This window comes from Astyanax mexicanus, chromosome 4 (assembly GCF_023375975.1).
Source record: "Astyanax mexicanus isolate ESR-SI-001 chromosome 4, AstMex3_surface, whole genome shotgun sequence".
NCBI lineage: Eukaryota > Metazoa > Chordata > Actinopteri > Characiformes > Acestrorhamphidae > Astyanax > Astyanax mexicanus.
In genome coordinates, this window is record NC_064411.1 from 5,789,052 (window position 1) to 5,814,678 (window position 25,627).

The window sequence follows — 25,627 nt, forward strand, 5'->3', positions numbered from 1 at the left end:
ACGAAAAACACAGGCTAATGCTTTGAATTAGTTGCTGTTTTTTTAGTTAATCTATAAAATAAATGCTTACACTTGCAATAATTATATACATCCTGATAAAAAAATAAGTAATTATTTACATGCACATTTGGTCAGCCCCTTAGAGGCCTTACTGCACACCACTGATATGTATATTGAATATGAATTATACATAATACTTAAGGCTGGACAATAATTTAAAATCACTGATTGTCTCCAATAATGTTTTTGTAATTTTTAAACAAATATATTTTTATTAAATATTGGCCTGGAGTTCTAAGACAGCAATGGTCCTCCAACTAAAAAATATTCTTAAGAGGCATTTAGTATTTACAGCATCTGTTACCGACTGACGTTCATTACAGAGAGCTGCGTCAGTTCATTGCATTAATTTGAGAAGAAAAGATAGAACCCAATAGGCATATGTATAGCCATACACCTTATATAAGGTATATACACCTTATATAAAGTTCTTAATACCAATACAGAAATGAAGAAATTTATTGTGTGTAAAGGATGATTTACACTTCTTACATAGGTATAGGCTTCATAAATGTATTTAAAGTAAAAAAAAAAAGGATTTATTGATTTTAATAGTTCCTAAAAAATTTTTTTGTTACAGATACTAACATTATACTCTGCGTAATTGAGTGAGGAGTCGTGGCAGGTGTGAGGTTTTCGTGCATTTGCGCTTGATTTCAAGTTGATTGCGATGTACTAAGAGAGAGTACGTGGGATTTTGTCTACGCACGTTTTGATAAATCCGTTTTTTTTTTTGCGTACGGAACTTTTCAGGTCTGAGCGTACGGAACATTTTAGTAGGAAGTCTACGCAAGTCTTAGTACATGAGGCCCCAGCAGTTGACATTGCCATGGTGAACAGCTTCATCGCCAGCATCCATACACACATATTGTAAACCCCAATAATAACAGGTGTTTTTTTTTAGCTCTGCAAACTCAAGTAACCCCTCCCTTTCCAGTCCTCTCTGTAGAGATTATCCAGGTGAATCATAACAGATCCAACTGAACAAAACACTATCACCTAAACCTGATTGTAATTTTTTTTGTTCACTTTACAATACAAAGTTTCAACTTTTCTATATATTTCTGGTCTGCAACAATCTGCCCTCTTTTCAAGACTGTCAAATCTGTTTATCGTGTACATATTTTGAATGTCTTGTTTTTTTTATAAAATATATACTAAATATACTAAATATACATATATAGTGGATGAACTTGGTGAGCAGCAGTCCTTTCACATTGATGACCAAGTCTTGCCCATTATTTTGAACTGAAAGGCATATTAATGACTTCATTGGTTGGTTGATGCAGTTTGACAGAGTTGAAGTCTCTTTTCGTGGAAGAAGAGCCGTGGGAATTAAAGGCATTCGTGACCAGGCTGTGGGGGGACATGCTTCTAAAGCAGACCTGGGCACTGTAAGGCCAGCGGGCCACAACCGGCCCGCTGACTATGAGATGATGATGATAAATTATAAGGGAATAGTTAAATCTGTTGCGCTGTCCGCACCAAAAACATATATTATCCAGATCTAATCAAATAATATACACCAGGAATACAACTACCTATCTGTAGATCAGTGTAACATTTTAGAAATATTTGTCCTATTAAATAAGCAAATCAGAGGGTTATCAAATGATAACTGCTGAACATTGTGTAACATTGTTCATTGTATTCAATATTCAGTCAAATTTTATTTATATAGCGCTTTTTACAACAAAGGTCGTCACAAAGCAGCTTTACAGGAAAAACAGGTCCACGCCTCTTATGAGCAGCACCACAGAGATGCCAATTTTATGGTGACACAGTGGCAAGAAAACACTCCCTTTAAGAGGAAGAAACCTTGGAAGGAACCAAGACTCAGTCCGAGGAACCCATCCTACTCGGGTTGACTCGCTCAGTACAAACAAATAACAAACAAAAAACAAATAACAGAACAAAACAGTACAGAAAATTAATGTGAACTATGGCTAATATAACAGGTACTAATTTATGAATATAAGAATGTGATGGGCACAAACTATAGAGCTATGACTAATACAGAAACAGATTCTGTTAATGTTAATCAGTGCAGGGCTGCAGAGCTGGAGTACAACACAGCGGGCAGTGGAGAGCCAGGCTGGGAACATCAGGAACAGCATCTCCATACATGTAAAAGAGATAGATAGAGAAAACTGAAAGGAAAGGAAGAGAAACAAAAAGCAGGAGTTAGAAAGGTTGTGTAATGATTCTGATGAGTAGAAGAGCAGGGCTGATTCCTGAAGTGGACACATCCAGGCAGACCGGCCGGCCAGGCGTCTCAGCACGTGAGAGAGAGAGAGAACAGAGAGGGGAGGGAAGAAAAAGGGGTTAGAATGGTTTTATAAAACTCTGCTGGAGTGGGATGGGCACTGGTAGCAGCAGCTCAGGACATGGGGAGAGAAAGAGAAAGCAGATGATTAGGACAGGGTTTATATTTGCTGGATATGCTGTAAGAGGAAGACATTGTAATGAGACATTACTCAAACGCTTGAGCAAATAGAAATGTTTAGAAGAGTCTAGATTTAAAGGTGGTGTTCCTCCAGAAGTGGTGAATGCATTCGGCACAAATCTGGAAAAGAAAGACTGCATTATTGCTGACAACACTGGCAAAATGAAGCTACTCTACTCTGCTATCTCTACTCGTAGCCAAGGGGGACTACATCTGACGACTACAGGCTCAACGGAGATTCAAGAAGTTCCAGCCATTGTGGATGACGTCTACCCTTTGAGGGTCTGGTCTAGGGTTGGGCGGTATGACGGTATTTCAGTATACCACGGTATTTAAATATGGTGACGGTATTGTAAAATAGTGACGGTATATTAACCACGTGACGTGCCAAACCTGAACTTTGAAAAACGTATGTTTAAGACATTCTGCGCATTCACAATGAAAGAGCAGTAGGAGGGGTAAGCAGTTGGAGCTCCCTGATTGGTTATGGGGTGGGGCTTCTCACTGAGGAGATCACACAGCAAAAACTCAATCAACTCTACAGGTTTCACAAATTTTCACCAAAATTATCGCCACAAATAGCCACATTTGTGCTGAAGTGACAATAAATCCCTATACTAACCAACCAACCACCGAAATAATCTTTTAAATTCAAATATTATGTAGTTTATCCTACAGCATGGGGTGTTCAGTGTGAGATACTCAAAGTTACAGCTGTTTCCTTAAATATTCCTCATCTCCTATTTCTCTACAAAACAAAAGTTTTTTTTGTCACTCACGCTCATATTCTAATCCCATACAGAATTCTGCAGTTTCCTCAGAGTTTTCTGTCATTATTTCGCAGCTAGCTCGAGCGCTGTAAATATAAGCAATTCCGCGGACCGCGAGGCACTGCGCGCTGCACCCCGCAACCCCTGCTCCCCTTCGCGAGCAGAAACGGAACAACACCACCCGCTGTTAAGCTGCTGTAGTGGATACTGTAATTTCAGTTTGTTTTATTTTTTTCTTTTAATTACCGTTTTTATTAGTTTCAGTTAAGGGGAACTTTCACTTTCAGTTTTCGTTATTTCATTCGTTTTCGTTAACAGTAATACGTTGTTATATGGTGATTATCAGGCCGTAGCTTTATATAAAATAAAAATAGTATTAAAAAACAGATGACTATTTCCTGGAGCCTGGACTGACCCGAGATTTTCCATTACTTTCCTCGGGCCGGGTCTCGTCCGGGCTGAGAAATAAAAATCAAAGTATCCTGCTATTTAAAAGAATGGAAAATTTAATAAAAATAATAATATAGTTTTGCATACTAGAGTTTAGATTGTCTACCTGAACCCCAGCGTGAACGCGAGACTGAACCCGAGCGTGAACGCGAGCTCATCCGCGCGTTTAAAGCTCCGCAGCATCTAATAAAAACAGATTCACAAACAAACTCTGACACTATTTTAACAGTGTTGGTGCAAGCCTGCTATTTGCGCAGGATTTATCATAGGGCCACAAGGGTCAGAAATCACCCTCATTCATTTCCCAGATTATTTCATGCTGGCTGATTTTTTTCTTTGTTCTCTCTTTTCTATCTTTCATGATTGAATATTACAAGGATATTACTTCAGTAGTGAGTGAGGGCAAATACTTAATTCATATTTGCAAACTGTTTATCATTTTGCACACAATCATACTGTGAGAATTTCAGGTTTACTAAATAGGTGGACCCAAACCCAGACACCACAGATGCAGAGGGATCATCTTTACCAATCATCTTTAACTTAATGTTAAACAGTTACATGTGATTATTATTATCTAGCTAGCTGTTCACATATTCTATTATATTTGGCCTGTAGTCTACTGTAGTTGTTTAACTATTTTAATTAAAGCTGCATTAGCTAAATACATTGGCAGGTTATTTAGCAAAAATTTTGCTAACTAAAATCGAATGTCAACAGCTAGCTAGCTAATAATAATTACCTGTAACTCTGACAGTTAATGTGCTCACTTAAACCTAAGTAACCTAAACCTATTCAAATATTATGTACAGTTATTTTATGTACTGAATGTATAAAAAGTAGAACTATGTTGGAACTATTGAGAAAATACTTCACAATGGGAGCTGTGAAATGCATGTGTCTGATCCATGTGTGTAAGCCTGATGGATCATTTATTAACAAACAAAAAAGAGAAATAAAAATGAAGATATTTACTGAATTCTTGGAATAGAACATTATTAATGATGAACTTGTTCCAAAGATATATCAAAGAAACATGGTTCAGTCGGATCACTTTTGACATATATTGTACATAAAATGATTAACAAGACACATGTAAACTTTACCCTCACGCTCTGTGAACTAATTTTTGATTTCCATTTGTTACAGTGCATGTTTTTATTTAAATTTTTTTAGGTACGCATGTTTTGTCTCCAATAAAGTACTGAAGTTGCTTTATTGCTTACGCCACAGGGCTAGTGTTGTTTGAGGACCAGCTGATGCAGGTTTGTCTAGAACAGTGGTTTTCAACCTGTGGGCCCCAGTGGGCCGCAGACGTAGCGCAAGGGGGCCGTAGGCCAAAATTATTATTATTATTTTTTTTTATTATTATTAAGTATTTTTTCTCCAAGAAATAGATTAGTTCAGCATATTTCAGCATATTTCAGATAGTTCAGCATATTTAGTTAGTTTATTTGCAAAACGTGTTTAGTTTGAGTTTTTTTTGGAGTAGTACAGTCACATGACACGCAGCGCTGGCTAGTGAATTGACTAGCTAGTTAGTTAGCTAATTCAGTCTGAGTGAAGCTGTTGTCTTGTGTACGCATCATGGATAAATGGTTAAAAACAGGGTCTTTGACAACAAAGGACCCTGAAGCTGGACCATCTACAAGTGAAGCAGCCACTGTATCTGTTCCTGAGAGAACCAAGCATAAACTGAAACGGAGAAAATACAGCAGTGAGTACCTAGCACTAGGCTTTACGTGCACAGGAACAGAAAACGAGCCGCTACCACTCTGCGTTGTGTGTTCGGAGGTCTTGGCGAATGAAGCGTTGAAGCCAACCAAGTTACGTCGACATTTGGAGACTAAACACAGCGAGTATGCATCTAAACCTGTGGAATTTTTTGAGAACAAGCTTAAAGAATACCAAAGCAGGAAAAAGACCCTTGAATTGGCCTGCTCTGGAACCGATAATGCTAAAGCTGTTGAGGCGTCCTACCGTGTTGCGCAGCTTATAGCAAAGGCTGGAAAGCCACATACGATTGGGGAGAGTTTGATTTTACCTGCTGCGAAAGAGATGGTTAGCGTGATGTTGGGAGAAAAACCCTGCAAGCAACTGAATCTCATATCACTTTCTGACAACACAGTTGAACGACGAATAAATGAAATGGCACATGATGTAACCCAGCAGCTTATAAAGAGAGTTCGAGAGAGTCGCTTTTATGCAATACAACTGGATGAATCTACTGACATTGCAAATGTTTCCAACCTTCTTGCATTTGTGAGGTATGAGCATAACCGTGAAATATTTGAAGACATACTATTTTGTAAGCCTCTACCCACCAAGACAACTGCTGAAGCTATTTTTGATGTTTTGAATGCATTTATTGTGTCGAACGGAATTGAGTGGTCCAAATGTGTGGGAGTTAGCACTGATGGAGCAAGGGCAATGATGGGACAACGCAGCGGAGTCATTGCGCGCGTGAAAGCTGTAGCACCGCTGGCGACTTCTGTCCACTGCAGTTTACACAGAGAAGCATTAGCTGCCAAGAGAATGTCAAGAGACCTTAAAATTGTGCTGGATGAGGCAGTGAAGATAGTTAACTTCATTAAGAGTCGGCCACTCCAATCCCGTTTATTTCGTGTTCTATGCGAGGAAATGGGCAGCAGTCACGTTCAGCTTCTTTTACATACTGAGGTAAGGTGGCTTTCTCGCGGCAAGGTGCTGGCTCGACTTTTTGAATTGAGGGATGAAGTAAGAATTTTTTTATTGGACTCAAACTTTGAACTTTCAGACCGCTTCACTGATTTTGAGTGGCTTGCTAAATTGAGTTACCTCTCAGACATTTTTACCCACTTGAATGGACTCAACATTAGCCTTCAAGGCAAATCAGTGACAGCGTTTCACGTTCAAAACAAAATCGAAGCTACAATAAAGAAGCTGGACATGTGGACCAAGCGTGTGGAACAGTCAAACTACGAGTCATTTGACAATCTGTCAGATTTTCTGACAAAAGAAAATGCTTCTCTGCCGAATGCGGTTTCAAGACCGATTGTTGAGCACCTGCAAAGTTTGAAAATGCAGCTACGTGATTACTTTCCAGCTCTAGACGTTCATTTCAGCTGGATAGAAAATCCCTTTGTCGACATATGCCAAGGAGCCATCGCAAGTCTGAGTGCATCTGAGGAGGACCGCCTTATTGATCTCTCTTGTGACAGTGCTTTAAAATTGATTTTTTCACAAAAGTCCTTGGTAAATTTTTGGCTTCATGCTAGGTCAGAGTACCCTGATCTTTCAGACAAGGCAGTGAGATTCCTGATGCCGTTTCCCACAACGTATCTCTGCGAAACTGGATTTTCTATGTTGGTGGTACTCAAGACTAAATACAGGAATAGGCTTAATGTTGAGCCAGACCTCCGTTTGCAACTTTCTGCACTTCAGCCTGACATCCACCACTTGGTAGCTGGCAAACAACATCAGCCATCTTATTAGGTGAGTGACAAAAAGTGCTGTAAATGGTTAGTTTCTTTTGTTTGTGTGATTATGCAGTCAGTTTCACAAGTCACGTGGATGGTTGCACTATATTTGGTTTTAAACGGCAATAAAAATAATCTGGGGGGCCGTAGAAAGTTTTGGGCTGGGTTAAGTGGGCCTTGGGTTGCAAAAGGTTGGGAACCCCTGGTCTAGAACATTTGTATCAGATAGGTTGTATCTCCACCCACAGCCAAGATGGACTACACCGTGCACCTTTACAACTATACTCTTAAAACTACAACTTTAAAGGGTTCTAATGTGGAAAGAGTTAATGAATATAAGCACCTTGGCATATGGCTAGATGACAAATTTACTTTTAAGCACCATATTAACAAGCTTTCGGGTAAGCTAAGGCAAAAACTCGGCTTCCAATATAGAAATAAATCATGCTTTCCAATGCACACAAGAAAAAAGACTGTGGAAGCAACGTTTTTATCTAAGCTAGATTATGGTGATGTGATTTACAGACATGCGTCAGCAACTACACTCAAACCACTAGATTTTGTATATCATGCGGCGCTAAGATTACTGGAACACATCACTGTTCACTCTATGAAAAAGTTGCATGGTCTTCTCTTGCTGTGCGTCAGGAAACACACTGGTTTATTTTCGTTTTTAAAGCACATCCTCACCATATGCCACCGTACATCTCACAAAAACTTATTAAAAATAACACAACCTACCAGACTCACTCCAGTAATCATCGAAAGTTTTAACTGAACTGGGAAAATCTGCTTTTCGTTACAGTGAACCAGCGAGCTGGAATTCACTACAGGAAACTCTAAATCTCAGCTCGCTGGTGTCACTAAATCATTTTAAACTTCTAGTCTCTAACCACCTTCAAGGTGATCTTTATGATCTTTGGTATGTTTTCAGTTTCTTTATTTTTTTGTTAACCTTTTAGTTTTTAATGCTGGTTTGTTTTAGCTATTTTTCCACATTTCTTTTTAGTTTCTTTATTTTCTTTTGTTATTTATCTATTCTTTCCCTTCTCTATGTTTGTAGAAACTAAATAAAATAATAGAAAATATAAAACACAATAAAAGGACTATCACACAGGTATATAAAAATAGCCAGTAGTTTACTGAGTGTATCAAAACGGTAGGGCAAAATAAGGCTTAGAATCGAGTGTCCTTTTTAGTACTTTTAACAAAAAATACATAAATAGCAAGCTTCCATCAACAATAGTTATATCTTTTCAAGACAGAGCAGTTTAGTAATTTTTTAGTACAAATATAGTGTGTAAATACCCATATGTATATTTAAGACACAAATAAAAAATTTATATTTTAAACAGTACCCCAATTATTTAAATAACCAATTATTTTAATGATTATTATTGCTCAGGCTTATGTTTTAGGATTACATCTTATTTTAGAATTAGTATCTTAAATTCTAGCTATAGGATAGATTTTAGGTTAATATACCCCTTTTATTCTTACTTTTAGAACTACACTGTCAGTTATATATTTAAACCCTTAATCAGAAATGTACCTTTTAAAGTTAGTTTGTAAAATAAAATAACATCTTAAATTAAATATGTGGGCCCACTCTAAAGAATACACTCATAAAGAACAGAATTATAGATGAAATGAACAGAACTAAACGGTGCAGGTCTGGTTCGGAGCTTAATGTCCGCTTTACTCTAACGAGCAGAAATAAGAGTTTCAGATTTACCTCAGATTCAGTGAATATGAGCGGGAGCAGAGCGCGGGGTCCTGCAGCACGGAGCGTTTTCCCTCAGAGGAACTCTGATCCACGCGGGGACTCAGAGCGCTCTCTGGTTAGCAGTGTTAGCGGTCCTGGTGTTCAGTGGAGGCGGAGAGAGCGCGAGTCAGTCCGGGGAACAGTCTGTCGGAGCGGCGCTGCAGCGGAGAGTTCACGGCTAGCGCAGAGCAGCTAATACACGAGGCTAAACACAGCTAGCCGAGCTGGCTAAGCTAACAGTGCTAACAGAACTTTACTTATAGAGAGATTATCCCAGCTTTATCCACCAGCACACTCTCAGTATGGACTTCAGTGTCCTTAAAATTACCGGTTAGTTTAATTAATACTGATGATTAGTGAATTTAGTTCAGCCTGTGAGGAACTTTTTCCTCCTCGCCTCTCCCGCGCTGCTACTCCCGCTGTTACACCGTTTTCTGTGACCGTCGGGTTTTGTGACCACAGAGGGCGCTACTTCACAGTTTCTGTTCACGGGCACGAGCGCGCTGCGTAGACTGCGTAAGCTACGCGGACTCGCTTTATTTTCTCTTTCTGCTGCTGTCGAACGATGAAAAAAGGGTGTTTACATTTTTATGTTGTCTATAAATAAAATAAATGATCTTGAACATGAACGTTTCATTATTAATTCTCTGCATTTTCACGTCGTATGAAGAAAGTAGGGGGGGGGGGGGGGTGCACTGCAAAATACAAGCTTTTTCCCTAAACAAACCAAAACGTCAGAACCAGTAAAATATTAGATAAAACAGAAAACTGAGTAACACTAAGAAAATGTTTACTTTTATCCAATTACTTTTATGTTGAGTAGTATTGCAAAACAGAAGAAAATAGATTATCTCATACTTTACACCTGTTCTATTATGCTAAACATACATTAGATAATGTGTATCATATTTAAACTGATCTAAAAATTATTCAAATGGTAGTTATAATGCCCTATCCGATGTTAAAAGATTCCATTTTAATTCCATTTATTAAAAGGGTTAGGTTATTTTTTCATTGTTTTCTGTTATTTTGGAGACAAAATGGGCTGATACTTGATTCAACTGTAAAAATGTGCCTTTGTCAGGTCCTATCTTAAACATGAGTTATAAAGTTTTTTTTGTGAGAGTGAGGCAATCACTGGCCTTTACTCAAACTCTGACATCTGACATCAGAATATGTGACACTATTCATCTCCGTGTAAAACCAACCAAATCTTCACTCACTATTCCTTCACATTTTCAGCTTTACAAAACATTTATTACTGGACTTGATCGTAATGCTTTAGAATAGGGGTCATACTTTCTGACAGCTGGTATCAAAATATGTGACCCTATACCATCTTTATTAAATATAGTTTAAAACTTACCACATTTTCTCAGATTACTCACCATTCCTTCACCTTTTCAGCTACACAAAACATTAGTTACTGGACTTGACCATAATGCCTTAGAATAGGGGTCACACTTTCTGACAGCTGGTATCAGAATATGTGACCCTATACCATCTATACTAAATATAGTGTAAAACAAACCAAATACTGTCAGATTACTCACCATTCCTTCACCTTTTCAGCTATACAAAACATTTATTACTGGACTTGACCATAATGATTTAGAATAGGGGTCACACTTTCTGACAGCTGGTATCAGAATATGTGACCCTATACCATCTATACTAAATATAGTGTAAAACAAACCAAATACTGTCAGATTACTCACTATTACTTCACCTTTTCAGCTATACAAAACATTTATTACTGGAATTGACCATAATGATTTAGAATAGGGGTCACACTTTCTGACAGCTGGTATCAGAATATGTGACCCTATACCATCTCCACATACAATAGTGTAAAACCAATAAAATCTTCTCAGATTACTCACTATTACTTCACCTTTTCAGCTATACAAAACATTTATTACTGGACTTGACCATAATGCTTTAGAATAGGGGTCACACTTTCTGACAGCTGGTATCAGAATATGTGACCCTATACCATCTCTATTTAAAACTGTGTAAAGCTAACCACATTTTCTCAGATTACTCACTATTACTTCACCTTTTCAGCTTCACAAAATATTTATTACTGGACTTGACCATAATGATTTAGAATAGGGGTCACACTTTCTGACAGCTGGTATCAGAATATGTGACCCTATACCATCTCTATTAAATATAGTGCAAAACCAACCAAATACTGTCAGATTATTCACTATTACTTCACCTTTTCAGCTACACAAAACATTTATTACTGGACTTGACCATAATGCTTTAGAATAGGGGTCACACTTTCTGACAGCTGGTATCAAAATATGTGACCCTATGCCATCTTTATTAAATATAGTGTAAAACTAACCAAATCTTCTCAGATTACTCACTATTACTTCACCTTTTCAGCTACACAAAACATTTATTACTGGACTTGACCATAATGATTTAGAATAGGGGTCACACTTTCTGACAGCTGGTATCAGAATATGTGACCCTATACCATCTCTATTAAATATAGTGCAAAACCAACCAAATACTGTCAGATTACTCACTATTACTTCACCTTTTCAGCTATACAAAATATTTATTACTGGACTTGACCATAATGATTTAGAATAGGGGTCACACTTTCTGACAGCTGGTATCAGAATATGTGACCCTATACCATCTCTATTAAATATAGTGCAAAACCAACCAAATACTGTCAGATTACTCACTATTACTTCACCTTTTCAGCTATACAAAATATTTATTACTGGACTTGACCATAATGATTTAGAATAGGGGTCACACTTTCTGACAGCTGGTATCAGAATATGTGACCCTATTCCATCTTCATTTAAAATTGTGTGAAACCAATTAAATCTTTTCAAATCTTTTCAAATCAGTTTACTCAGCATTCCTTCACTTAGTCCTTTCAATCTGTTTCTTAGGCATTAAAATAATAATAATAATAATAATAATAATAATAATAATAATAATAATAATAATAATAATAATTTTTAAGTGTGTGAGAACACTAATATTTAAGAAGAAAATGTGTAATATATTGATTGTTTACACTTGCAGTGCATGGACATTAAACGTAGGGTTGGGGGAGGGGCTGTTTTCCCCCATCATGCTCTGTAACTGATGTTTTTTTTTAGTTGTGGTCAAGTTAGCTAGTTTCGGATTACGGTATACGGTACATGGATTGATTTTATTATGGACTCCAAAACTGCCAAAGAAATCAGAGAATTTCTTCTCACTGGCAAATACCCTGATGTTTTTGATAAGCATCAGAGGTACATACTGAGACGGAGGGCATCCAATTTCTGCATCACTGGTAAGGATACAGGCCATTAACATACTTCAAAATGGTTATTTTGTTAGTGATACTAATTATTGTCTGTAATATGTGCCTGCATATGTTGTAGAAACGTCAGTCATGATGATTTCTGTTGACTTCTTTAGACAACGAACTGTACTACATAAGACACAGGGGAACCGAAAAAGAGTGCAAGGTGAAGGTGGTGTGTAGTGCGGCAGAGGCTGATGCTCTCTTTGTCGAGTTTCACAGTAGTGGAATCGGAGCTCACTGTGGGCAAATAAAGACAAGGGATGCAATCTCTCAAAGATTCTACTGGCCTGGCATGTCTGGGGATATTGAGAAATGGGTATGTTTATATATTTAATCATGTTGAGTTGCAATTACTTCTTACTTCAGCAAATCAACTGTGGGATCGTATTATGTTTATCTATTCATATTTTGATATAGGTGTCACAGTGCACAGTTTGCCAGAAAAACAAGAGAGATATAAAGGCCAGCACGGAATACAAGCCGATCAAGGTATACACTTACATCAGTTGCTAAATAACACTTGCATATTTAATCCTTGTGAGTACTTAAAATACCCCTTTTTTATCTGGCACACTTGTGGGCCTCATCCTTGCCTTTGTTTTGGCCCAGTTGTGACTGAGTCTTCTGGCCCATATATTTTCAAGTAAATAAAATGAACAAATGTGACAGTATACTACCTATACTATAATACCTTTTTAAATTATATTGTCAAGTTAGATTTAGACACTGATTGAGCAGTCACGAAAGGAGCCAAATTATTTACTCAAGTCCTCTGATGTGTTTTTTTTTCTCTTTTATTTGTTCTAGTATACAGTAACAGTAGTCATAATGAAGTAGGAGATTTTTCTACAATTGTTGGCTACATATCAGGGTCAGGACTGTACAAATTTACGAAATATGCTCCTCACATTACTTAAATTGTCTTCACCCTGACATGTGAAGCATTGGCATTGTGTTGTAAAATACAATTTTTGCAAATCACTTGTGACATTTTTTTATTATTATTAATCATAGGTTGTAAAAGAGTCTGCACACAATTACCAAAGATAGGTTATACTGATGTTTATACTTACTAAAAAGATACCATACTGACTGTAGGTTTCATAAATCTATTGATTGTTAAATAAATCAATTTTGTCACTATCAAAAATGCTAAATATTTGTTCTTATTCCTGATTGATTCAATAATCAATGCTGGAATTTAAATCTGTATGTATGTTTGTATGTATTATTATGGTCAGGTTTTTACTAGTTTCTGTTCTTTTCCTACAATGAATATTATAAATGTATATATGTATGTTTTTGCCTTTTTTGACAGACCAAAGTTCCATTTGAATTGGTGGGAATGGATCTCATCGGCAAGCTTGTGAAGACAGAGCAAAACCACCAGTACATATGTGTCATAATTGACTATTGTACTAGGTGGACTCAGGCATATGCACTAAAATCAAAGTCTGCAGAAGAGGTCACACAGAGCATTTTGAAATTTGTCTACCAATTTGAAGTGCCAAAACGGATTCTGACTGACCAAGGTAGAGAATTTGTCAATGCTGTGAGTATTTTTATTCCTTTATGATTATTTTACAGTTTTTCTCTGTCCCTTTAGAGCAGATTAACATTTAATTTCTCAAAAATATTAATTAATTTTCACATCATCTAATCAATTGTGCTCATCACAGAAACCATTTGTCATAATTTTACAGAAACAGCAAATGCTTTGGAGTGCAATTGCAAATGATTTTGTACAGCTGTCTGCTGTCATGTAGATCGCAATATATTATACTTTACTGTGCTGGACTGTCCTACCCCTCCATCCTAAACATCTAGCCATTAGTTCACTTCATATCTCCTTAAATTCAAATTAGTTAAAGCAGTTGTCCAGACCTGAGAATCCGATTTTATACATTTCTATTAGATATTTTGGATAAATATTAGTAGAATTGTGCCTTTTAGCAATGAAGGAAATTTTTTTGGTATGTTTCAGATAAAATAAGGGCCACATATGATCAATCCTGGCCCTACATTGGCAAAGGCCAATTAAAGGATGGCCTTAAACTGACAAAGCGCAGTGCTCTGATAGTTCTGTCTGCCAATCTGTCTAATGTGTGTTGTAAATCCTTTTCAACCGATATTCATTAACACAATACAAGATAGTTAATGTTCCAACAGATAAACTTTATTTTATTATTTATTTTTTATTATTTATGTTGTCAGAACCAGGCGGGAGGACAATAGATTTATTATACTGAAGACGTAGGTGTCAGGCAGGCACGGGGTCATGTCAAGATAGGATACAGTTTATGGGACCAAAGGGGGGGGCTGTTCAACCTTCTTCACTCACACCATAGTGGGATGATCTATATAATCTTGTGTATGTCTTTTGGTTTTCGAACATTCTCCTCGACTCTCTGAGCGGAGCATTGTTCCCGGAAGATCTTCTGAAATAAACTGTTAAATTAGCTGAAGACTTTGGTATCCTGACTCTTCTTGACTTCTCTACTCATCTCAACCATTTAAAAGAACTCAGGGGGAAACGCACTGGAAACGGCGCTGTAAGGGGTAGTGCGGCCTTTCCCGACAACAGTCATGACCCTTACCTGTTTCCAATTAACCTGTTCATCTGTGGGATGTTCCAAACAAGTGTTTTCTTGAGCATTCCTAAACTTCACCACTCTTTTGTTGCCCCTGTCCCAACTTTTTTGGAACGTGTTGCATCAAATTCAAAGTGAGTGAATATTTGCAAAAAAAAACAATAAAGTTTATCCGTTTGAACATTAAATATCTTGTCCTTTTAGTGTATTCAATTAAATATAGCTTGAAAAGCATTTGCACATCATCATATTCTTTTTTTACACAACATCCCAACTTGAATTGGGGTTGTACTTCAGTGAATCATACTCACATTTTAAATAGAATGTTTCTTTACAATATAATTGCTTTTCATGTTTACCTTTATGAATGGAAAAAATATCTACTGTTTCTTGGGGTAAAGCAAAAGTCTATGTCAATACACATATATTTCCAATATGTTTTATTATTTTTTTCTTATTCTGTAGATTAACTCACAAGTGTGTGAAGTACTTGGCATTAGAAGAAGTCTCTGTGCCCCATATCATCCTCAAACTAATGGGTTGGTGGAGAGACTGAACGGAACTATACAAAGGTAAAACAAAGACTGTTAAGGCTGTCATTACATTCTTCGTTAAGCTACTAAAAAGTGTTGCTTTTCATATAATGATTTAGATAATGATGTTTATAAATATTATGGCTACTTGTGTATGTATATGTCAAATTGTGTATGTGTTTGTCATGTTTAGAGCTCTTGGCAAGATGGTGGATGAGAAACCTAACAACTGGGATCTGTACCTGGATGCAGTAATGTTTGGACTGCGCACAAAAAAGCAGTTAACCACACGGTTCTCCCCATTCTTTTTGATGTTCGGGAGAGAAGCACGTTATCCTGCTGAGGTGCCAGAGGACTATCAGGTTAAGTAAAATGTGTTCTTTTAAGAGGATACACATACAATGAGCAGCTATTATTTGGGTGATGGGACATTCTCAGCATTGCAGTGACACTGACATGGTGATGGTGTTTTTGCATGTGTTGAGCTGCAGTGTCCTTGCTGGACTAAAAATAGTCCACCAAAAGCATCTTATGGGTGGCGTCCTGTGGGCAACATTATTTTGGGCATTGTCTTGTTGGTAGCATCCTGTAAGCACTGATAAAGGACTAGAGGTGACCAACACAAACAGTGCTGCAAAAGATTCAGAGCTTATGTCTCTTTTACAAGGTGGAGCAGCTGTAGATAGGAGTGACTAGTAGAGTGATAGACAATGAGTGAACGTTTAAAAACTCCAGCAGTACTGCTGTATCTGATCCACTTGTACCAGCAAAACACACACTAACACCTCATACACCACCATGCTAATCAGTGCTAATCACTGCAATGCTGAGGATAACCACCCATCACGCAAATAATAATAGCTGCTCTGTGGTGGTCTCTCCAGTAGTGATCCTGATCCAGATTGTAGAATAGGGTGAAAGGAGGATAATTATATGCAGAGAAACAGATACAGGACTACAGTCAGGAATTACTGTATTATATATGCATTATAAACTACAAAGTGACCTATATGATCAGAGGAGACAGTGAGTGTAGAAATAAGTTGTTCCCAATAAAGATTTTGTTGTGTCTATACAGAAATTATTAATGCAAGATTAAGAAATTGCTCTTATTGAGATACTAAGTATATATATCTCAAGTTTTTTCCTTCCTTGTAGAATGAGGAATGGCTTCTATCTGTAGAATATGTTTTTCCACATAGAGGCCTAGTTTTTCTGGTAATCTGCCATGAGGGTTGTGAAATGGGTGGCGTATTAATGACATTGCTAACTGGTGTATTCAGACTATGGCTCCTTGTTTCATGTATATTTTATGTAACTTTTTAAAGAAGTATTTAAATTATGTTCAAGTTAATGAACAATAACTGTTGTACAATACATTATAAGGTAGAAAAGAGAAATTTGCTCATTTTTGTTTTAAGTAAGTTATTGGTATTACTGTGTTGGCTTTTAGTTTTGAGTAATCTGATTAAAAACTAGTTAAAATGAATGAAATTAATAAAATAAATACCACGTCAAATACTTTCAAGGTTGAACTGACCTTTTTGTTTTACTGTGAAAGGACAAAAACTACATTACTGCATTATACCAGAAATAACATAAATGCATAGAAACAACATTTAATGCATAGTAACTAACCAATGAATAAAGATAAAAGTATGTATTATCTAGCAGATAAAATCTGTGCAGGACAAAGAGTGTGCTTGCTGTATGAGGTCTGCATTATTTGATCACACATTATTTATATTAGTTCAGTTATTTTCTCTTGATGTAGCCAACAGATGTTGTACTGTACTGTAAGTACACATTTTTATTTGTTTATTGCCATACATTGTTACAGGTTGATGCTACTGTTGAGAATGTGCTTTCTGAAGAATTGGTGGCAATTGACATTGAGAGGCATGACAGAATCCTGAACATTGTCCAGGAGAATGTGGAAGGAGTTCAGGAGAGAACAAGAAAAAGGCTGCAGTCAAAACTCCCTCAGCAAAATCTTCAGGTGGGGGATGTAGTTCTGAGAAAGAATATCCGCAGCCAGCAACGAAAAGGAGGAAAGCTTGACCCAGAATTCCTCGGCCCCTTTACTATCACCAAAGTAGCAGGAAAAAGCATTGACCTTGTTGACTCCAATGGAAAAGCCATCCACAAGGTTAACATTGATCATTTAAAACTGTACAATGAACAGACCCCGAGGATACCACAAAAGTTAAAAGGGCATCATGATGTATTCAGTATCGCTCCTCCCTCAGTCACTTCCTCTCCACCAGCCACTGTCATCTCCTCTCCACCAGCCACTGTCACTTCCTCTCCACCAGCCACTGTCATCTCCTCTCCACCAGCCACTGTCATCTCCTCTCCACCAGCCACTGTCATCTCCTCTCCACCAGCCACTGTCATCTCCTCTCCACCAGCCACTGTCATCTCCTCTCCACCAGCCACTGTCATCTCCTCTCCACCAGCCACTGTCATCTCCTCTCCACCAGCCACTGTCATCTCCTCTCCACCAGCCACTGCCAACCTCCACCCTTCTGTCATCTCTTCTCCATTATCCACTGTTCAACCTGCTGTTCAACCTGCTGTTACCACCTCCCCACCTACTTCCACCTCTTCTCTACCAGTTCCAGTCACATCCTCTCCACCTCCTGTCATCTCCTCTCCACCTTCTGGAACCATCTTTGCTCAAACATCTGTCTCCTCCTTAGAAAAATGTATGTATACATGAGCAGATTAAATTAAACCATCAGTATAGTACATACACCAGAAATACACAAGAAACTACATTTGTTTCTTTGAGTACAAATTTTCAGTTGGCATTTAACACTTTCAACAAAGCTTCATTACACTGTCTCACAAAAGTAGGTACACACCTCACATATTTTTTTAAATATCTTTTCATCTGAACACTGAAGATATGACACTTTAATACAATGTAATATAATCAGTGTACAGCTTGTATAACAAAGAAAATTAGCTGTGCCTTCATACAACTCAACACACATTAATGTCTGAACTGCTGGCAAGTGAGTACACCCCTAAGTGAAAATGGCCAAATTGTGCGGAAAGTGGCAATATTTTTTGTGACCACAATTATTATCTAGCCCTGTCTTAACCCTCTTGGGCATGGAGTTTACTAGAGCTTCACAGGTTGCTACAGGAATCTAATTTTGGTGCCAACAGTTTAGACATTAATAGCTGTGTGTTATTTTGAAAATTGCAACAAGAAAACACAATATGCTGCAGATTTTTTACACTTTATTGAAAGACCTTTCTACAATTTGTATTAATTGTTTCTTTAGGTGTGAAAGAGGCTTGGGAAGGAAAAAATGTTCATGTCCTTCTGTCAAAAATTGGACCATACAAATTGTTTTATTGGGACATCGCCAACCTAGCACCCAATCAACAGGTTGAAAGTGAGGTAAGATACATATTTTACGTTTTACGTTACATTTTATCAACCTGTGACATCACAGAACATCATAAGTGATGTATATGAATTGATATTTACATTATTTTCTTCCTCATAGGTGATCAATGCTTATCTGAAGCATATTGTTCACAAGAAAAATCAAGAACATGGAGGCAAACAGGCACTATACATTGATTCTTTTGAAATGACTGGTATGTGGCAGGGGAAGAACACAAAACTGAAGGTAGGCAAATTACTGTTTTGCATTTTAATAATGCTGTATTATATGGATTTTCTAAAGTCTTGTTATAATTTTATAATTTTTGAACCTTTTTTAAGTGTGACCCCAATAACTTTCAAGTGATTCTGGGAGCTGTAAACGAGCCAAACCACTGGATACTGACAGTAAGAATACGATATTTTGTAAATTGTAATGATACTGTAATGTATCTGTAATATTATGTGTTTTTTGCTGTGACTATATGTGACTGATATACAAATATTTCTACACCTATATAGGCATTTTTTCCACAACAAAAAAGGAGTTTGGTGCTTGATTCTCTTGGAAACGCCTCCACAAAATTAGTCACATGTGAAAGGACAGCAAGGTACTCTTTTCATGATAATGAAAAATGGTCTATTATGAAGGCCAAGGAACAATATATACAATAATCTTTGTTTCTTTTTAGAGCATTCATGAGAAAGCGAGGGTGTGAGGTGTCCACATGGACAACAGAAACGGTTCCTCATGCATTACAGACAGATGCTGTGTCATGTGGAGTGTTTGTGCTGAAAGTAAGTTGATTTAAGTGTCCATTTTGAACTGAAGAACTGTTTGATGTTTTTCATAAAGCTAAATTGTTTAGTAAAAAAATATATGTATGGCCCAGTCAATAACTGTAAAGATTATACATATTTGAATATATACACCATAGATTCAAAATAGATGTTTTGGGATATTTTTGGACATAAGAATTGTTGGGTTCCAAATTCAGTTTTAGAACATTTCAAGCGCTATGAATTAACAGTTATATATGAAAGTGTTTTTATATGGCAGTTGATTTTAATTTCTTCATTCCTTAGTACGCTGAGAATATTCTGGCAGAGGAGCCACTGACATTTACTAATTCAAAATCAGCTGTTCAGACTTACAGATGGGAGGTGGCAATGACTTTGCTCAAGGAGACAGGTAAAATTCTTGTGTTGACCAATAATTCTATTTTTGATAAAGTAAGTATGTGTAATGAAAATCTGATCATCACAATCTGCAATTACTATTGTATTTTAATCAGATAATCTCGAAGATGTGTGCCACTACTGTGGAGAAAAAAGTGGAGAAACAGAAAAAAGCAAACGTGGGAAAAAAAAGAAAGGGCAAGCATGCAATACTGTCTGGGTAAGATGTTTTTCATTAATAAAAATAAAATTAAACAATATATAGGTATAGTATAGCATAATTTAATATAGTATACAGTAGTATAGTATAGTATGGAAAATCCAATTAATATATAATATATAAAAATATGCATGTGATTGATTACAGATCCAGTGTGATGACTGCACTAGGTGGTTTCACCTAAATTGTGTGGGGAAACCCAACATAAATGAGAGCTACAGCTGTGCTGCATGCCAATAGCAAGAGAGCTATCTTACAAAGAGATCACTATTTTTTTTTTTTTTATATATATATAATTTTATTTCCATTTTTTTTCCCATTTTCTCCCAATTTTACACGGTCAGTTACCCAACCCACTCATTAGGACTCCCCCTAATACTAGTGATGCCCCAACACACCAGGAGGATGAAGACCAACCCCCCCCTTTCTCTGACAGGTGAAGTCAGACTCTGCCTATTTTTGAACAGCTGCTGATGCAGCATTGCCAAGTAGCATCATCAGCTCACAGACGCCTTGTGCTGATCGAAATCATCCTTTGGAGTGATGAGGGGAAAGAGTGCCATGTACCCACCCAGAGAGAGCAAGGCTAATTTTGCTGCCTGAGGGTTCCGGTAGCTAATGGCAACTACATAAACAGGATTTGAACCGGCGAGCTCCTGGTCATAGAGGCAGTGCAAAGCCTGCTGGACCACTCGGAGGCCATCACTATGTTTTGTTTTGACAGAAAGGTTTGTGTTTATGTGTATGTATCTTTTGCATGTTTTCCCATTATTTGAGCTTGATTATTATGTAGACTTTGCAATAAATAAGTATTTTCAACAGTGCCTCACTTTTTGAATTAAAATATATGTGCCTAGCCTGAATACACTCCTTTGCAATAATTATTGCTTTACTGAAAAGGTAAAGGAATAGTGAGTAATCTGAGAAGATTTGATTTTTGAATAGAGTCACAAATTCTGATACCAGCTGTCAGAATCAGTGACCCCTATTCTAAATCATTATGGTCAAGTCCAGTAACAAATGTTTTGTGTAGCAGAAAAGGTGAAGGAATGGTGAGTAATCTGACAGTATTTGGTTGGTTTTGCACTATATTTAATAGAGATGGTATAGGGTCACATATTCTGATACCAGCTGTCAGAAAGTGTGACCCCTATTCTAAATCATTATGGTCAAGTCCAGTAATAAATGTTTTGTGTAGCTGAAAAGGTGCAGGAATAGTGAGTAATCTGAGAAGATTTGGTTAGTTTTACACTATATTTAATAAAGATGGCATAGGGTCACATATTTTGATACCAGCTGTCAGAAAGTGTGACCCCTATTCTAAAGCATTATGGTCAAGTCCAGTAATAAATGTTTTGTATAGCTGAAAAGGTGAAGTAATAGTGAGTAATCTGACAGTATTTGGTTGGTTTTGCACTATATTTAATAGAGATGGTATAGGGTCACATATTCTGATACCAGCTGTCAGAAAGTGTGACCCCTATTCTAAATCATTATGGTCAAGTCCAGTAATAAATGTTTTGTGTAGCTGAAAAGGTGAAGGAATAGTGAGTAATCTGAGAAGATTTGGTTAGTTTTACACTATATTTAATAAAGATGGCATAGGGTCACATATTTTGATACCAGCTGTCAGAAAGTGTGACCCCTATTCTAAAGCATTATGGTCAAGTCCAGTAATAAATGTTTTGTATAGCTGAAAAGGTGAAGTAATAGTGAGTAATCTGACAGTATTTGGTTGGTTTTGCACTATATTTAATAGAGATGGTATAGGGTCACATATTCTGATACCAGCTGTCAGAAAGTGTGACCCCTATTCTAAATCATTATGGTCAAGTCCAGTAATAAATATTTTGTATAGCTGAAAAGGTGAAGGAATAGTGAGTAATCTGACAGTATTTGGTTGGTTTTGCACTATATTTAATAGAGATGGTATAGGGTCACATATTCTGATACCAGCTGTCAGAAAGTGTGACCCCTATTCTAAATCATTATGGTCAAGTCCAGTAATAAATATTTTGTGAAGCTGAAAAGGTGAAGTAATAGTGAGTAATCTGAGAAAATGTGGTTAGCTTTACACAGTTTTAAATAGAGATGGTATAGGGTCACATATTCTGATACCAGCTGTCAGAAAGTGTGACCCCTATTCTAAATCATTATGGTCAATTCCAGTAATAAATGTTTTGTATAGCTGAAAAGGTGAAGGAATGGTGAGTAATCTGACAGTATTTGGTTTGTTTTACACTATATTTAGTATAGATGGTATAGGGTCACATATTCTGATACCAGCTGTCAGAAAGTGTGACCCCTATTCTAAGGCATTATGGTCAAGTCCAGTAACTAATGTTTTGTGTAGCTGAAAAGGTGAAGGAATGGTGAGTAATCTGAGAAAATGTGGTAAGTTTTAAACTATATTTAATAAAGATGGTATAGGGTCACATATTTTGATACCAGCTGTCAGAAAGTATGACCCCTATTCTAAAGCATTACGATCAAGTCCAGTAATAAATGTTTTGTAAAGCTGAAAATGTGAAGGAATAGTGAGTGAAGATTTGGTTGGTTTTACACGGAGATGAATAGTGTCACATATTCTGATGTCAGATGTCAGAGTTTGAGTAAAGGCCAGTGATTGCCTCACTCTCACAAAAAAAACTTTATAACTCATGTTTAAGATAGGACCTGACAAAGGCACATTTTTACAGTTGAATCAAGTATCAGCCCATTTTGTCTCCAAAATAACAGAAAACAATGAAAAAATAACCTAACCCTTTTAATAAATGGAATTAAAATGGAATCTTTTAACATCGGATAGGGCATTATAACTACCATTTGAATAATTTTTAGATCAGTTTAAATATGATACACATTATCTAATGTATGTTTAGCATAATAGAACAGGTGTAAAGTATGAGATAATCTATTTTCTTCTGTTTTGCAATACTACTCAACATAAAAGTAATTGGATAAAAGTAAACATTTTCTTAGTGTTACTCAGTTTTCTGTTTTATCTAATATTTTACTGGTTCTGACGTTTTGGTTTGTTTAGGGAAAAAGCTTGTATTTTGCAGTGCACCCCCCCCCCCCCCCCCCTACTTTCTTCATACGACGTGAAAATGCAGAGAATTAATAATGAAACGTTCATGTTCAAGATCATTTATTTTATTTATAGACAACATAAAAATGTAAACACCCTTTTTTCATCGTTCGACAGCAGCAGAAAGAGAAAATAAAGCGAGTCCGCGTAGCTTACGCAGTCTACGCAGCGCGCTCGTGCCCGTGAACAGAAACTGTGAAGTAGCGCCCTCTGTGGTCACAAAACCCGACGGTCACAGAAAACGGTGTAACACCGCATCTCCGCTGTTCCGCTCTCGTCCCGTGGGCGGGCCCGTTCCAATCCTCTACTCCACCTTCGCCTGTACACTTCTCCCTCAGTAGATCCCTTAATCACTTTTAAGTGACCTTCTTGCAAAAACACAAGAAAAAATTAAATGTATAATATGTACTGCTTTTATTTTCTTTTTAAACTATTTACACAAACACAATGACTATTTTGAACATGTTTAGTACTCTTTTAAACCATCACTATGCATTTATAAGACTTTATTTATTACTGTATTTATTAGTGTATCTATTTTAGAACAGGGAGTTTTACATTTTTTAGCCGGGGCTACATGAGGAATTCGCGAAAGGGGCGTATCCCATACTGAGATACCGAATAAATGCTTGAAAGAGAACACAAATTACATTTAAGAAAAAAAATATGCAAGAAATAAAACAAATTTACCGGAAGTGAAACACTTTTACTAGAACTGAAATACATTGGTCAGTAAAAAAGCAACTGCCTTGTTTGTACATTTAGCTAGGCTAGCTACCAATAATAATGGTCAGTAAAAGAGCAAATGCTGTATTTGGATATTAAGCTAAGCTGGCTACCAATTATAATAGTCAGTAAAACAGGACATACTGTTGTTTGGACATTTAGTTAGGCTAGCTACAAATAATAATGTTCAGTAAATCAGCAAATTGCGTATTTGAACATTTAGCAAGCTAGTGAGCAATAATAATAGTCATTAAAACAGCAAATGCTACATTTGTACATTTATCTAGGCTAGCTACCAATAATGATAGTCAGTAAAACATGAAATGCTTTGTTGATACATTTGGTCAGTAAAATAGCAAATGCTGTGTTTGGAAAATTTAATTAGACTAGCTACCAATAATAATGGTCGGTAAAACAGGAAACACTTTGTTTGGACATTTACCTACACTAGCTGCCAATAACAATGGTCAATAACTCAAATGTAGATTTTGGTAATTAAGTGTAGTTGATGAATGATTATGCTCTTCAAAAAAACAAAACAACACAACCCACAAGCACTCACAATAAAGAATTTTATAAACATATGAATACAAGTTAAACCCATGTTACTCTACCTTTGGAAGTAATTGTATATTTAACCCTTTTAAGCCTGAACCATTAAAAATATATATATTTCTGAATTTCAATCTTACGTTGACTTTTATGTTTCACTCCAATTTCACACTGGATTTCTCTGCTGGACGCCTTTGAGTATTTAACAAGTAATAACTGAAGACAATCTCAGGCCTATAGGTTTCATGTCCAACATATGTTGAGAAAACACAATGAGACTGCAGATCTGCAATATAAAAGTAGTTTAATAAAACACACAGATGAGTAAATATAGAGGTGAAACAATATAAAGATAATAGTTTGTAGAGGATAAAAACAATTAAGAAACTAAATGATTTGGATATTCTTAATAAATTTGAAGATTAAAAAACCTTCAGCAACATATAATATTCAATAAGGAAAAGATAAGAGAGTATAAAACTTGAGTAATACAACACAACCAAATATCCCTCTATGGTAACAGATTTTTAATCAGAACGACTGAACCATAGACCAACGAGAACACCAGCAAAGGGGAATGAATGAGCCTGCAACCTTACTGCGCTACACAAACCTGGAGTGGGTTGATTTCAGTATGGGAACTACAGCTTGAGCGTTTTATTTAACCTCTGTAAAGGATTTTGTTGGCCTCTCTGCGGGGTCTGCATGCTCCTCCGGTCCACACAGCAGTACCTGGCACAGTGTCGTCTCTTTGTGGATCTGGGTCTCACTTTTGTTGAGTTCCTCAGGTGGTGTTTTCACTTCTTCTTTCATACAGATGGGTCTAGCAGTAAATAGTATTAAGATAAGCTATGCTTAGCTTGGGGAACTGAGGACGGCTTCCACAGAGTGAAAACAGAGATACTAGAAATTAATAGAAATAATCAAATCTGCATATACTAGAAAATACACTGCTCAAAAAAATAAAGGGAACACTCAAATAACACAATATAACTCCAAGTAAATCAAACTTCTGTGAAATTAAACTGTCCACTTAGGAAGCAACACTGATT

The 25,627-nt window shown here is 36.8% G+C and overlaps 3 protein-coding genes across 4 annotated transcripts in view; 2 read left to right on the top strand and 1 right to left on the bottom strand.

Moving 5' to 3' along the window:
• The window catches only part of LOC125801455 (zinc finger protein 239-like), a 331,934-nt gene that overhangs the window by 257,288 nt on the left and 49,019 nt on the right, over positions 1-25,627 (bottom strand). The window lies entirely within an intron of this gene.
• LOC125801353 (zinc finger protein 239-like) overlaps positions 1-25,627 on the top strand; it is a 53,849-nt gene that overhangs the window by 13,058 nt on the left and 15,164 nt on the right. The gene's annotated exons all lie outside the window — the stretch shown is intronic.
• LOC125801115 (uncharacterized) lies at positions 11,779-21,025 on the top strand. 2 transcript variants are annotated; one of them, XM_049477206.1, is made up of 15 exons: positions 11,779-12,265; positions 12,394-12,596; positions 12,698-12,769; positions 13,599-13,832; positions 15,337-15,443; positions 15,598-15,766; positions 17,245-18,112; positions 18,701-18,819; positions 18,929-19,054; positions 19,150-19,215; positions 19,330-19,418; positions 19,500-19,605; positions 19,894-19,999; positions 20,103-20,206; positions 20,354-21,025. In XM_049477206.1, exons 1-15 carry the CDS (start codon positions 12,145-12,147, stop codon positions 20,444-20,446), a joined length of 2,583 nt encoding a protein of 860 aa, XP_049333163.1. In that variant the 5' UTR covers positions 11,779-12,144; the 3' UTR covers positions 20,447-21,025. The 2 variants fall into 2 exon arrangements, with proteins under 2 accessions (XP_049333163.1, XP_049333162.1); XM_049477205.1 differs by having other exon boundaries at positions 20,551-21,025.

Excerpts from the sequence above, each read along its gene's own strand:
- LOC125801115 (XM_049477205.1), top strand. The coding sequence starts at position 12,145 with ATGGACTCCAAAACTGCCAAAGAAATCAGAGAATTTCTTCTCACTGGC. Across the intron at positions 19,419-19,499 it reads ACATGTGAAAGGACAGCAAG|AGCATTCATGAGAAAGCGAG; the intron begins GTACTCTTTTCA and ends GTTTCTTTTTAG. Across the intron at positions 20,000-20,102 it reads GACTTTGCTCAAGGAGACAG|ATAATCTCGAAGATGTGTGC; the intron begins GTAAAATTCTTG and ends TATTTTAATCAG.